The 14,946-nt window shown below is 36.0% G+C and overlaps 1 protein-coding gene across 1 annotated transcript in view; it reads left to right on the top strand.

The window, feature by feature from the left end:
- The window catches only part of adamts12 (ADAM metallopeptidase with thrombospondin type 1 motif, 12), an 83,364-nt gene that overhangs the window by 54,166 nt on the left and 14,252 nt on the right, over positions 1-14,946 (top strand). The window contains exons 14-20 of the mRNA XM_056457337.1: positions 890-1,010; positions 2,765-3,009; positions 5,241-5,382; positions 5,998-6,124; positions 9,055-9,265; positions 9,435-10,292; positions 12,756-12,908. Of these exons, the coding sequence (XP_056313312.1) occupies positions 890-1,010; positions 2,765-3,009; positions 5,241-5,382; positions 5,998-6,124; positions 9,055-9,265; positions 9,435-10,292; positions 12,756-12,908 (1,857 nt within the window). The remainder of the gene's footprint in view (positions 1-889; positions 1,011-2,764; positions 3,010-5,240; positions 5,383-5,997; positions 6,125-9,054; positions 9,266-9,434; positions 10,293-12,755; positions 12,909-14,946) is intronic.

Genomic DNA, 14,946 nt, shown 5'->3' with positions numbered 1-14,946 from the left:
GAACTGGTATACATTTAGTTCTATCTTATTTTTTTCACTGTTGAAGTCCTACCGGCTTCCAACATTCTTCAAAATATCTTTTGTGTTCAACAGAATAAAAGAAACTCATACAGGTTTTTAAATAGTAATGGGTGAGTAAATAATGGTAGAATTTGGCATCTTTAGCCATTTTGATCTTTGCATCCTTGCTGAATACAAGTACTATAAGTCTTACTTTCCCTATTCTTTTGAAGGGTGTACTCTTGCATTTTCTATTGTATTTTCTTTCTTTTTTTGGTTTACTATCATATGTTACTTATTGCCTGTATTTTTAAATTGCGTGATATGAAATTATGACAGAATTTCATTTTTGAGTGAACTGTCTCTTTAATTACTGAACATGTTTTTATAAATACATACATTGGCTGGGCATATATTTAGCTTTGTAATATTCACGCCAAACTAAATAATAAAAATAAATAGAGAAAAATGAATTCTGAATTATGTTTCAGAGCCATGGAAAATCTTATTTTGTGTAAAGGATCTACAGTATGCATTTCAAGATAGTTGGGATAGTTCACCCAAATATGAAAACTTACTCATCATTTGCTTACCCTGAAATGATAGGTTTATTGTTGAACACAAAAGAAGGTATTTAGAAGAATGTTGGAAACTATTATCCATTGACTTTCATATATTTTCGTATTTTTATTTATTTAATTGACCTCCATATATTTTTGAACATGTTTTTATAAATGCATACATACATTGGCTGGCCACATATTTTGTCTTGTAATATTCATGTCATGAGAAAAAAAAAATCAATTCTGAATATGTTTTAGAGCTATGGAAAAAACATTTTGTGTTCATGTGCTGTATATTTGTAATGTTTTGTGTAATCTCTCTGCAGGAGGTGGGATGTGATTTTGGCATTAATTCTAATGCTAAAGAAGACAGCTGTGGTGTTTGTCTTGGTGATGGATCCACTTGTGAGACGGTGAAGGAAAACTTTGTGGAACAAGATGGATTTGGTTTGTAGCACACTTGACTTACATTAATATAGTAGTATATACACTCACCGGACAATTTATTAGGTACATTTTGCTATTTGGTACACCTCTGCTTTATTTTGTGAGAGCAACCACCTATATTATATTATATTATATTATATTATATTATATTATATTATATTATATTATATTATGTTATGTTATGTTATGTTATGTTATGTTATGTTATGTTATATTATATTATATTATATTATGTTATATTATTTTATATTATATTATATAATATTATTTTATATTATTTTATTTTATTTTAAATTATATTGTTTTATATTATATTATTTTATATTATATTATTTTATATTATATTATATTATATTATATTATTTTATTTTATATTATATTATATTATATTATATTATATTATATTATATTATATTATATTATTTTATATTATATTATTTTATATTATATTATATTATTTTATATTATATTATTTTATATTATATTATATTATTTTATATTATATTATATTATTTTATATTATTTCTATTATATTATATTATATTATTTTATTTTATATTATTTCTATTATATTATATTATATTATATTATATTATTTTATTTTATTTTATTTTATTTTATTTTATATTATTTTGTATTATATTATATTATATTATATTATATTATTCTATATTATATTATATTATTTTATATTATATTATATTATATTATTTTATATTATTTTATATTATTTTATATTATATTATATTATATTATTCTATATTATATTATATTATTTTATATTATATTATATTATATTATTTTATATTATATTATATTGTTTTATATGATATTATTTTATATTATACTATTTTATATTATATTATATTATATTATATTATATTATATTATATTATATTATGATTATATTATATTATATTATATTATATTATATTATATTATATTATATTATATTATGATTATATTATGATTATATTATGACATTATATTATGATTCAGATTGGTCAAACACCACATTTCAATGTATGTTATTCCAAGATAAGAACCGCTGTAACTCATAACACAGACACATCCAGGTATTATGAATTACTGAATACTGTATATATTAATAAATATTATTCTGAGCTGTAATCATTTACTAGCTCCTTTATTAAACAGAAAGCATCCAGCCGTTCTACTTTCTTTTAGCTTTACTTTTAATTAAAGAGCTATTAAGTTATTACAACTCAGATTAATGTTTTCTGTCTATTTATTTAGTTTTGTGACCATGTGTTCGTGTATTTAACAGCATAAGTATCTGGATGCAGCCTTCATGATTTAAACTGAGATTGCAATTCTCAGTTATGCAATGTCAGACACAATGCACTCAATGGAGCTTGTGACGTCACTGTGAGGGGTAGCGTTAGGGATGGGGGTTAGGTGAGCCCATTAAAAATGCTGCTCAGATTGCACTGCACCAAGTCTGCAGCCAGACCCTCGCATAATGTGCATTCAGCCAGTTGTTTTTACAGAATAAAGCTGATAAACTTGTTGGGTTTGTCTCTGCAAGAACAACTGGCTGGATGTTATTATCCCATATTTATTTTATAGATTACCTTTTATTTAAAGGGGACCTATTATGACCCTTTTTACAAGATGTAAAATACTGATGTGCCTAAAGTGTATAGTGAAGTTTCCTTTAAATAAAATGACCTTATATCTGTGTGTAGAAGCACCAGTGTTTGATGTCTTTTAAGTGAGATTATGTGATTTAGGTTACATGGACCTGGTTTTGATCCCAGCGGGAGCTCGGGATATCTACATTCAGGAAGTGGAAGAAGCTGGGAATTTCCTTGCGATGCGAGCAGCTGATTCAGATGAATATTACCTCAATGGGAATTACATAATTCAGTGGAATGGAGAGTACGAGGCTGGTGGCACAAAGTTTAACTATGAGCGCAGCGGAAATATAGAGAATCTCACCTCAGCAGGACCAACAACTGAACCTGTCATGATCCAGGTACTGACCATCATACACTTAAAGCAGGGCCTTCGGGGTCTCCCCGCTGCACAGTTTGTACGTCTCACCTACTTGACACACAGGGATCAGTTCATGGAACTCTCTGTTAACGAGTTGAAGATCTGAATCAGGTGTGTTTATAAAAGAAGACATACAAAATGTCCAGGGCAGGGGTGACCCGAGGACCGGAATTGAGAACCACTGGCTTGAACTGCAGTTATTTTGGAAATAGGCTAATTTTACAGCTTCCCTTGAGTTAAACAGTCGAGTTTTAATCAATTCAGCTGAACTCCTGGTCTGGTGGGAGCACTTTTACCTTAGCTTAGCATAAATCATTGAATCAGATTAGACCATTAGCATCTCACTCAAAATTGTAAACAAAACAAAAACAAAATAGATCTATCCTCTCATTCTGTCGCATTAATCAATGAACTTTGTTTCTGTACCATGACTTCAGCAGGCGCAATGATATTACACAGCGCTGTGACCTATTTCCCTAGCTGGAGAAATAGCGTTGCACAAAATCATCTTGTGTTCGCTTGGAAATAAGATTATTTTGCTTACCCCATTGGCAGATTATTTTGCATGTTTTGAGGAAAGACCCATTAGTTTTGACGTAGTATTTCTGAAAACAAGACAAAACGTTTTACTTGTCCAGAAAGTGCTTCTCAATTTAAGAATTTTTATATATTTTGACTGGAAGCCATACAAAAACTTTTTTTACAATGTACTTCCTTGCGATGTCGGCTTAGAAAATACTTTACGTTTCCGTCAGTCTACAGACACGATAGAACTACAGAAGAGTCAAGCTTCAAATAGGAAAATAACTTTTTTGAAAATTTTTAATGAGATGCTAATGGTCTAAACTGATTTAATGATTTATGCTAAGCTAAGCTAAAAATGCTCCCGCTAGACCAGGAGATTGGATGAATGGATCCAAAAATAGTTTAACTCAACTATTTAACTCGAGGGGTGTTGTAAAATAAGCCTATTTCTATTATGTTTCTTTTAAAAACATAAACACATATTTTCATGTCAATGAAACTCTAAAGACACCAACATCTGCTAAGACCATTTTACTAATGCTCCCATTACGCTCCATTTCTGAATGTTTTAAGGATGTCCAGTTCTTGAAATATTTTGTTCTTGGTGGCTCAGTGGTTAGGACTGTTGCCTCACAGCATGAAGGTTGCTGGTTCGAGTCCTGGCTGGACCAGTTGGCATTTCTGTGTGGAGTTTGCATGTTCTCCCTGTGTTGGCATGGGTTTCCCCACACAGTCCGAACACATGCGCTATTGCTGAATTGGGTGAATTAAAATGTCTGTCATGTATGAGTGTGTGTGTGTGTGAATATGGGAGTGTATGGGTTTCCCAGTACTGGGTTGAGGCTGGAAGGCTGCATAAACCATATGCTGTAATAGTTGGCGGTTCAATCTGCTGTAGCGACCCCTGATGTATAAGGGACTAAGCCAAAGGAAAATGAATGAATGAAACATTATTGCAATGTTGCTTTGTTACCTTTAAATGTTCTATGAATGAACACTTAAAAAACAAACTTAAATGTTTCAGAAAAAGGTTAGCTAGACGTTAATGTTAACTTGAAGAACATTTGTTCATCATTTTAGAGCACCATGGCAGAATGCGGTTCACTTTGGTTGTAGTAAGCAAACGTGAAGCTAATAATTATTGTAGTGTTTTATGAATATATGCATCAAATCCCTTTCTGTAAACAGATTTTCACTTTCCTTTTTGTAAAAGGTACTTTCTCAGAACATTTTCACATTAATAAATGTTTTTTTTTTTTTACATTTCAGTTCCTGTTGTGTACACAAAACATACAAATTTGGCTTTTACTCCTGTTTGTTGACTTACTACAAAAAAAAAACTTATTAAAAAATGAATTTTATGAAGCAACATTGTTATTTTCTTTGCTAATGTGTCACAAAAACTGCCTGTTGTATTGAACATGGACTATTCCTTCAATCAACAGACAGAAAGACTTTAAAACACCAAATGTAGTTTAAATTGAAATATAATGTTATTTTCATAGCAGAGATAAAAAGTAATGTTGATAAATCACTCTTCTCCTGACGTTATTTATGTGAGAAAGCATGAAACGTTGCATGACAAACAAAGCTCTTGCTTCCAAGACTGGCGGCACTTGTAAAACAAAATGATCTGCATATTGTTATAAAATGATGGATATTTTTGTTTCATTGTGACTTGTTCAGTTGTTGTTCCAAGAGCTGAATCCCGGTGTCAAGTATGAGTACACCATTAAGAGGCGTCGCCCACTGGGAAATGAAATCCTGGAACCAGAGTATATCTGGAAACATGGAGCCTGGACCGACTGCAGCACAACTTGTGGCCTTGGTAGAAAACAAGATTCACAAGAAGACTAAAAATATACAGCTAAAGTCACAATTATTCACCCTCCCATGAATTATTCTTTTTTAAATATTTCCCAAAGGATGTTTAACAGAGCAAGGAGTATTTCCTATAATATTTTTTCTCCTGGAGAAAGTCTTATTTGATTTATTTCAGCTAGAATAAAAGCAGTTTTTAATTTTTTAAAAGCTATTTTAAAGTAAATAATATTAGACCCCTTAAGCAAAATATTTTTTAAATGTTTACAGAACAAACCACTGATATACAATGACTTGCCTAATTACCCTAACTTGCCTAATTAATCTAGTTAAACCTTTAAATGTCACTTTAAGCTGAATACTAGTATTCTGGAAAATATCTAGTCAAATATTATGTACTGTCATCATGGCAAAGATAAAATAAATCAGTTATTAGAAATGAGTTATTAGAACTATTATGATTAGAAATGTGTTGGAAAAAATATTTCCGTTGAGCAGAAATTGGGGAAAAATATACAGGGGGCGAATAATTCTGACTTTGACTGTATTTTTTGTTTGTTTACATCACTGAAGGTTATTCTAGCATGGATTTGATAGCTGGTGATCTTTTGCATCTGTTCAGGTGAGCAGCATCAACCTGTGCGCTGTTTTGAGCCAGAGGTTGGTGTGGTTGAGGAAAACCTGTGTGATCCGAGTACACGTCCTGATGACAGACATCGCAAGTGCAAAAACAGGGACTGCCCTGCAAGGTACAGTTCTGCAGAAATATTAGTACACTGTAACTCACAATTGACTGAAAGTTAATTCTACTCATTTGAAAAGAGTTTTGAACTCAGTGTTGAAGGTAATTAGTTAATTAAATACCTCATTACTTCAACTTAAATGGAGTAAGTTCACAGTACTCATATAGATTAGTTTAACTCAAATGGTTTGTAGTAATTGGTTTTCTCAAATGATTTGAGCTGCCTTAACTTATTGGGTTTTACAATGCTCAGTTGGTTTGAGTTCTCTTCATTTATCGGATTTCACTGTGCTCAAATTGCTTCATTTACTCAAATGGAGTAGGTTCACAGTACTCATTAGGATTAGTTTTTGAACACAAATGATTTGTTGCAATCGGTTTCCTCAAACGGTTTGAGCTGCCTTAACTTATTGGGTTTTACAGTACTCAGTTGGTTTGAGTTATCTTCATTTATCACATTTTACTGTGCTCAAATTGCTTCATTTTCTCAAATGGACCTTAACTTATTGGGTTTTACAGAATATGCTTCATTCATACCCAGCTAAAATTTTAAGGTTCTAATAAGGTTAACTAAATATTTTTATTACGTATTTTTAATGTTCTTTTAAAGTACAAATTAAATCAAAACCAACCAGAAGAGAGAACGTCAAATTTACTGTCTTGGCCCATAGACGCTGCATTAGAAATGCCTCACATGAGCAGTAATTTGTTTTTGTAATATAATATGCAAAGATTATATAATATATACATAAATACATATAAATATACATATATTCTTAAAATATATAACATTTAAAAACTGTCAAGGATTTAAGATGCTGATGACCATTAAACACATCATAACTTGTGAAAAGGGTCCGTTTGTCAGGGTTCTGTCTCATGTTTGTTTATTTAGCTTTGTGACAGAACTCTGACACTCTATTTTATTAGTTTTCTTGAGTGCACAGTTTTGAGTTATTTTGCGCTGTGTGCTCATGTCTGTTACTTGTCGTGTGTGTGGGGCATGGCATTCAGATTCTAGCACTTCGGTCTACTGTGGTTACACACTCCTGTGCCAGGATTCGGTTGCTCATGCTCCATGTCTGTTTGTCTGCTCTGTTTGTTTGGTATTTTGCTTTTGTCTGACGTTCTCGTTCGGGCTGGGTGATATGGCAAAAATGCAATCTCTATAATTATTTTCCATATTGAACGATAAGGATATATATTTTGATATCAGTTGTTAATGCTACCCCAACAGTGACTGAAGCCACAAAAATTAGATGGTCCATTAAATGGAATAACATATTTTCAGCCAATAAATCTTTGGTGGCCGATAATTTAGTACATCTCTAATATTAACACACTTTTACATTCCCACTGTTGCACATTTCTGCTGTGTGATTGGCTCTTAGATCAATATAGAGTAAAAAGTCCAGCGCTTATCATTGTTATTGAGATAAATTTTATCGCGATTCAATGTAATATCGTTTATCAGCCCAGCCCTAGTTCTCTAGGTCTTTATATGCGGTTTGTGTTTGCAGCTGAATGCTTGTTTCAGTTTCTTTCACATGGTTCTTGTTAATTGGCTGTGTGCTTTTTGTGTTAGCACCAAGTGGCAACCTCCCTCTCTCCCTTGTGAAGCCAATACGGAAGTAACTGAAACTGCAATTCATCGACTGGCCTTTGGGGGCTGGCTCCAAAAACTCCAGATGTTCACTGACTGCAATGCTAAATTGGCCAATTGTACAGCTGATAAAAACATGTTTACAGCCTGCATATAGCTAATATTATCTTTCATGACAACTGTGAGGGGGGTGAATTTTTTTTATAACTCATCTGTTTTGTTTATATTAAGTTATATTAAGTCTGCATAATTAAGGACGTGGCCACTTGAGTGACCGCTAGGTCTCACTGGGCGCCGTCACTTTACCTCAGCTGATTCCGGCTGATTAGCTGCTGAACTCTACATATACATCATATTTTTGTTTTATGTGGCTTTACACAGTCAGTTGCCTCTTGGAATTATTTCCTACAATTATCAGATGATATGCCATGCTGTGTGCACTTAATTGTGCTCACAAACCATTCACGTGGCCACCGTTTCCCAGGTGTGTGAAATTCTTACATACTTATATATCATCTCTACAAATGTATTTGTTTTATTGAAGATCATTTATCATTTATAATTATCTTTAGGCCTGTAATGCACTCCAGAATCTGACAGATTGATTAGCTGTAGGCTCTAGAACAGTCATCTGAAACGTTGTCATACAGTGTTATGCATGTCTTGCATTTACTAACACAGACTATATTTGAAGTCTTTGGAAGTAATTTGCGTTTTCCTCCTGTAGAAAAACATCATAAGAACAATGCTAAGTGCCTCAATGTATTACAGCAGTGTTTTTGAAAGACTAAACACTTTATTGATATAGTGTACAACCAAGCACATGTGGTCAGAACACAAACGAGTCGCAGGTAAAGAAGCGTGAAGCATTTCTCCCTATGAAAAGCCTGTCTAAGCAAAATGCCAGCATGCGTCTGTAGCTCCGCTCACGCTCGACCTCTTTGCCCTTGTTTGGTATCCCCTCGTCGGTGCGATGACGTGCAAACAAAATGGCGACGATTGGCCACGCCTACTTGTAGCTTCATTTGCACACTTCAGAAACCTATGGGTGACATCACGGATACTACGTCCATATCTTTTACAGTCTATGGTTAGCGCATGGCCATCACTCATCTAGTTACCTGTTCATTATGTTAATTTGCCTCACCCGTCCTTTCATTTTGGTCTTTGTCTGCTCCTCTATTTATTCTCAGAGTGTGCTTTTGTCTCTTGCTGATTCGTTTCTCATGTTATGTCATGTTTAATTCCTGTCTGTTTTTTTTCGTCTGAGCGTTTGGGTTCTGTCCTCACACCTGACACTGTTGTACTGAAATCTGTGTGTGAACTGACCTCAGGTGGTGGGTTGGAGGATGGCAAACGTGCTCGTCTACATGCGGTCCAAATGGAGTGAAAAAGCGCACCATTCTCTGTGTCCGTACGGTGGCTGGAGAGGAGCGGGTTCTGCACCCTGGTGACTGTAAGCAGCTGCTCAAACCCAAACCTGTGGTTCCTTGCAACCGAGACGTACCGTGTGGCTCAGAATGGACCGTGGGGAACTGGAGCGAGGTGGGCTGCTATATTACAAATGAACATGGATATTGTTCTTAAAGTACACATGAAACATGATTACAAATTTAGCCTAGCGACACATACATGGTGAAAGCACAATAGATGGAAAATGTTTTGTGTCTGATCCTAAAGTGATGTTCATTTCTAAATGTGTGTCGTCCTGCAGTGCTCCCAGTCTTGTGATGGAGGAATAAAGTCGCGAATGGTCAAGTGTGTGGCAAAACAACCCAGCCAGTGCAACCCTGCCACTCGACCCCGCTCCACAATCCTCTGTAACCTCCAGAGCTGCTCATCCACTAACAGATGGACGGGCCCACGATTCAGACCACGCAAAATCACGACGCAGTCCCCCGGGATCCAAACAACACAATACAGCACTACTATTATACCTCCAAACACCTCTGCACCCATTACCACACACACCAACACGGATATCATCCATGAAGACGACAAAGACTTTATATTAGTGAGTACAAACAGCAGTGTTCATGCAGCAGTTCCAACAATTACCGGAGCTTCTGAAGACGAAGAGGGAAGCACAGACCTGCAGCCTCCAGATAAAAGCTACACACCGGGTTATGATTACATAGAAGATCCAGAACGGATACGTGAGGATGATATGTTCACCAGCAAACCTGAAGAAGTGCTCATATCCAGTGTGCAGCCAATAACAATGAGTGCACCAGTTAGCACAATAAAACCAGCCACTACTACTACCATTCGCACACAATATAATGATCATCTGGTGACACATGCATGCACTAAAACAAGCTTATATGAATTCAATTCTACCCCAAAACCAACGCTGTCGCATTTAAACACTCAAAGTGCACAAGTAACTGTTCCTACGGTGAAGATACTAAGAAAGGCCTTGCAAACGCTGAAAGTTCCCAATAAAAGCAATGTGCTTAAAGCAGCCCGGCTGAAACCGCAGATGACGACCTTTACAGATGATTATGGGAATCTAAACGCTCGAGATCCTGTCAGCAGGAATGCATTTTGGGAAGTGGGGAACTGGAGTGATGTAAGAATTCAATTTATTTATCATGTTACTTTACTTGCAAAGGAAATGTTAGTGATTATATGGCAGCAAAGAAATAGTTTTAAAGGTTCAGGTATAGTTAAAGACAAATTATTAGCCCTGCTGTGAAATTTAAATACTTTTTTGATGCATACAGTGCATCCAGAAAGTATTCATAGCGCTTCACTTTTTCTTGTTACAGCCTTATTCCAAAATGGATTAAATTAATTTCCTCAAAATTCTACACACAATACCCCATAATGACAATAAATGCTGATTTTTGGAAATTGTTGCAATTTTATTAAAAATAAAAACTTGAAAAATCACATGTACATAAATGTTCACAGCCTTTGCTCAATACTTTGTTGATGCAGCTTTGGCAGCAATTACAGCCTCAAGTCTTTTTGAATATGATGCCACAAGCTTGGCACACCTGTCTTTGGGAGTTTTTGCCCATTCCTCTTTGGAGTACCTCTCAAGCTCTATCAGGTTGGATGGGATGCGATGGTGTACAGCCATTTTGAGATCTCTCCAGAGATGTTCAATAGGATTTAGGTCTGGGCTCTGACTGGGCCACTTAAGGACATTCACCGAGTTGTTGTGTAGCCGCTCCATTGATATTTTGGCAGCGTGCTTTGGGTCATTGTCCTGCTGGAAGATGAACTGTCACCCCAGTCTGAGGTCAAGAGCACTCTGAAGCAGGTTTTCATTCAGGATGTCTCTGTACATTGCTGCATTCATCTTTCGCTCTATCCTGACTAGTCTTCTAGTTCCTGCTGCTGAAAAACATCCCCACAGCATGATGCTGCCACCACCACGCTTCACTGTAGGGATGGTATTAGCCTGGTGATGAACTGTGCCTGGTTTTCTCCAAACATAACGCCTGACATTCACTCCAAAGTGTTCAATTTTAGTTTCATCAGACCAGAGAATTTAGTTTCTTATGGTCTGAGAGTCCTTCAGATGCCTTTTGGCAAATTCCAGGCAAGAAGTGGCTTCCGTCTGGTCACTCTACCATACAGGCCTGATTGGTGGATTGCTGCACAGATGGTTGTCCTTCTGTAAGGTTCTCCTCTCTCCACAGAAGAACGCTGGAGCTCTGACAGAGTGACCATCGGGTTATTGCTCACCTCCCTGACAAAGTCCCTTCTCCCCCGATTACTCAGCTTAGATGGCCGGCCAGCTCTAGGAAGAGTTCTGGTGGTTCCAAACATCTTCCACTTAAGGATGATGGAGGCCACTGTGCTCATTGAAACTTTCAGAGCAGCAGAGAGTTTTCTGTAACCTTCCCCTGCCTTGTGCCTCAAGACAATCCGGTCTCGGAGGTCTACAGACAATTCCTTTGTCTTCATGCTTTGTTTGTGCTTTGACATGCACTGTCAACCCTGGGACCTTATATAGACAGGTGTCTGCCTTTTCAAATCATGCTCAATCAACTGAACTTACCACAGGTGAACTCCAATGAAGCTGCTGAAACATCTCAAGAATGATCAGTGGAAACAGAATGTACCTGAGCTCAATTCAGAGCTTCACGGCAAAGGCATGTGATTTTTCATCTTTTTTATTTTTAATAAATTTGCAACAATTTAAAGAAATCTTTTTCAACTTGTCATTATGGGGTATTGTGTGCAGAATTTTAAAGAAATAATTGAATTTACAATGTTAAGGCTGTAACATTGAAAAAATGTGGTAAAAATGAAGCGCTATGAATACTTTCCGGATGCACTGTATATTCAAATATACAGTTGGGAAATAAGTATTGAACATGTCACCATTTTTCTCAGAAAACATATTTCTTAAAGTGCTGTTGACTTTTGTTACCAATCCTTTGTTTTACAGTCAGTTCTTTCTGTCACGCTCACCAGTATAACAGTAAATACACCAGAGGTGAATCCAAGACGCAAGACTTCTTTTGTTGACTGGAGGTAGTTCAAGAGAGTCCAAACAGTGTAAATAAGAGAAAGAAATAATTGTGGCAGAATCGTGAGTCAATAGCGTCCAGAAGTCAACCAAAACCAGGCTAACAGACCAAGTAATCCAGGAATGGCCCCACGAGAGTCCTGACAAGACACAGAGTAGCATGAACTAGCGAAAAACGAACTGAAAGGACCACCACTCAGATTTAGCCGTGGTAACTAGCCACAGCTGATCGGCAAAGCAATAACCCTAATTGCCTAAGGGTAATTAGACAAGTCATTGAATAACGATTGTTTGTTCTGTAGACAATCTAAAAATATACAGTATATATATTGCTAATAATATTGACCTTAATATTGTTTTAATACAATTTAAAACTGTTTTAATTCTAGCCAAAATAAAACAAATAAGACTTTCTTCAGAAGAAAAAATATTATAGGAAATACTGTGAAAAATTCCTTGCTTGAAAAAAAAATCACAGGAAGGTGAATAATTTTGACTTCACCTGTACTTTAGCTGCTGTTTCCTAATGTGCATGGTTTGTCCCAGTGCTCTACTACGTGTGGTCTTGGTGCAGTGTGGCGGTCCGTCTCCTGCAGCTCAGAGCGAGAGGAAGACTGTGCCAGTGTGAAGAAGCCAGAACCGGCCAGACGATGCAACCTGCGACCCTGTGCCGTCTGGAAGACTGGAAACTGGTCCAAGGTGCATTTATGTTTTCTAACACAATACCAAATCACTGAATGCTTGCTATAAACTAGGGCTGCACAATATTGGGAAAATCTAATAGTGCGATATTTTATTCTTCTGCGAAACAATGCGGTAATGAGTATAATTGCACCTTTATTGCTCTACATAGAGAGAATTCATCATTTTAGATTGATTTTGTAGAGCAGTGCATCTGCATAAAATATAATAAACCAATCACAAGCATTGCTAAATAGAGTAGAGCAAAGATACAAATGAAATAAACAGTGCTTTATGGCAGGGGTCTGCAACCTTTTTCGTAGCACAGACTAGTGTTGGGTGATTACAAAGTTTTCAGATTGCCATATCCTCCCTCTGTGAGATCATGATACTATTGGATTGGGGCCGTGGCATTGTTATGTGTACTTATTTGCTCATTTATTTAATAATTTCTAAATGTATTTAACAACCTTTCAACTGTTTTTTTAACTTACTTAATCTTTATTTGCATATCTTAAAAAATAACTAAAAAGCAATGCAAATCACTGCGCTCTTTCAGCTAAATAGGTGCTGAAACCTAAATTATTCCAAACATAAGACTCGATTCAACAGTGGCTTCTGACATTTATCTGCACACAGAAGAAACAAGAATGCCTTAAGGTGCTTTCAGACAAGATGCGGAGGAGGACTCACCATTAATTTGCACTTCAGTCTAAAAGTGTCGGTTAGGCGATGTTGACATGAACAGCTAAAGCTGGGCAAATTAATTGTAGTTCATTTATTATTAATGATGATTAAAAATAACAACAATAATAATAAGAATAGTCATTTTATTCAATAATGCAAGAAAACTTTTAATAGGTCTACATTATTGCAAATAGATCTAAATAGCGTCTTTAAAATCGGCATAGGCCTTAGCTCTCTGCGAAATCTCTGCCCATCAGCGATACACAATAATCTGCACTATCGGGTGTTTGTATTAATAATATTTCATGGAATGGGGGGGTTAACAAGCGTCTCATGCTGTAATCTGAATCATATAAAGTGCAGCATTGTGAATGCATTGCTAAGCAATGCAAAGGGATGCTGTATGCGGCGGTAGTATTCGGACCTGGTTTGTACCCTTGTAGAAAGCAAAATGTTTCTAAATCTAGTAGTGAAGCAGTCTGCGATATGCACAGATATAGATATTGATCCTTAAAGGGGTAACTCACAATAAAGTGATTCCCAAGGTGGTAATTTTGCCTTCTTGCGGACCGATAGAAACTCTTTTTCAACCCAGTGGTTGGTAACTCCTGCTTTATGGTTTATGCTTTATATATATATATATATATATATATATATATATATATATATATATATATATATATATATATATATATATATATATATATATATATATATATATATATGGCGATGCAATGGCGTCACAAGAAGGTTGCTGGTTCGAGCCTCGGCTGGATCAGTTGGCGTTTCTGTTGGCATTCGCATGGGTTTCTTCCGGGAGCTCTGGTTTCCCCCACAGTCAAAAGACATGCGGTACAGCTAAATTGGGTAGGCTAAATTGGCCGTAGTGTATGAGTGTGTATGGGTGTTTCCCAGAGATGGGTTGCAGCTGGAAGGGCATCCGCTACGTAAAACATGTGCTGGATAAGTTGGCGGTTCATTCCGCTGTGGCGACCCCGGATTAATAAAGGGACTAAGCCGAAAAGAAAATGAATGTATATATATATATATGAAACAAAATAAATCTTTTAAATTTCAAAAATGGCGTTACAGTGGCGCAGTGGGTAGCAGGATCGTCTCACAGCAAGAAGGTCACTGGTTCGAGCCCCGGCTGGGTCAGTTGGCATTTCTGTGTGGAGTTTGCATGTTCTCCCCGTGTTGGCGTGGGTTTCCTCCGAGTGCTCTGGTTTCCCCCACAGTCCAAAGACATGCGCTATAGGTGAATTGAATAAGCTAAAATAGTCCATAGTGTGAATGCAAGAGTGTATGGGTGTTTCCCAGTGTTGGGTTGCAGCTGGAAGGGCATCTGTTTTATAAAACATTTGCTGGA

The sequence above is a fragment of the Danio aesculapii genome, chromosome 5 (genome assembly GCF_903798145.1).
Source record: "Danio aesculapii chromosome 5, fDanAes4.1, whole genome shotgun sequence".
In the NCBI taxonomy this organism is placed as follows: domain Eukaryota; kingdom Metazoa; phylum Chordata; class Actinopteri; order Cypriniformes; family Danionidae; genus Danio; species Danio aesculapii.
This window is presented reverse-complemented; position numbering and strand designations above follow the sequence as displayed.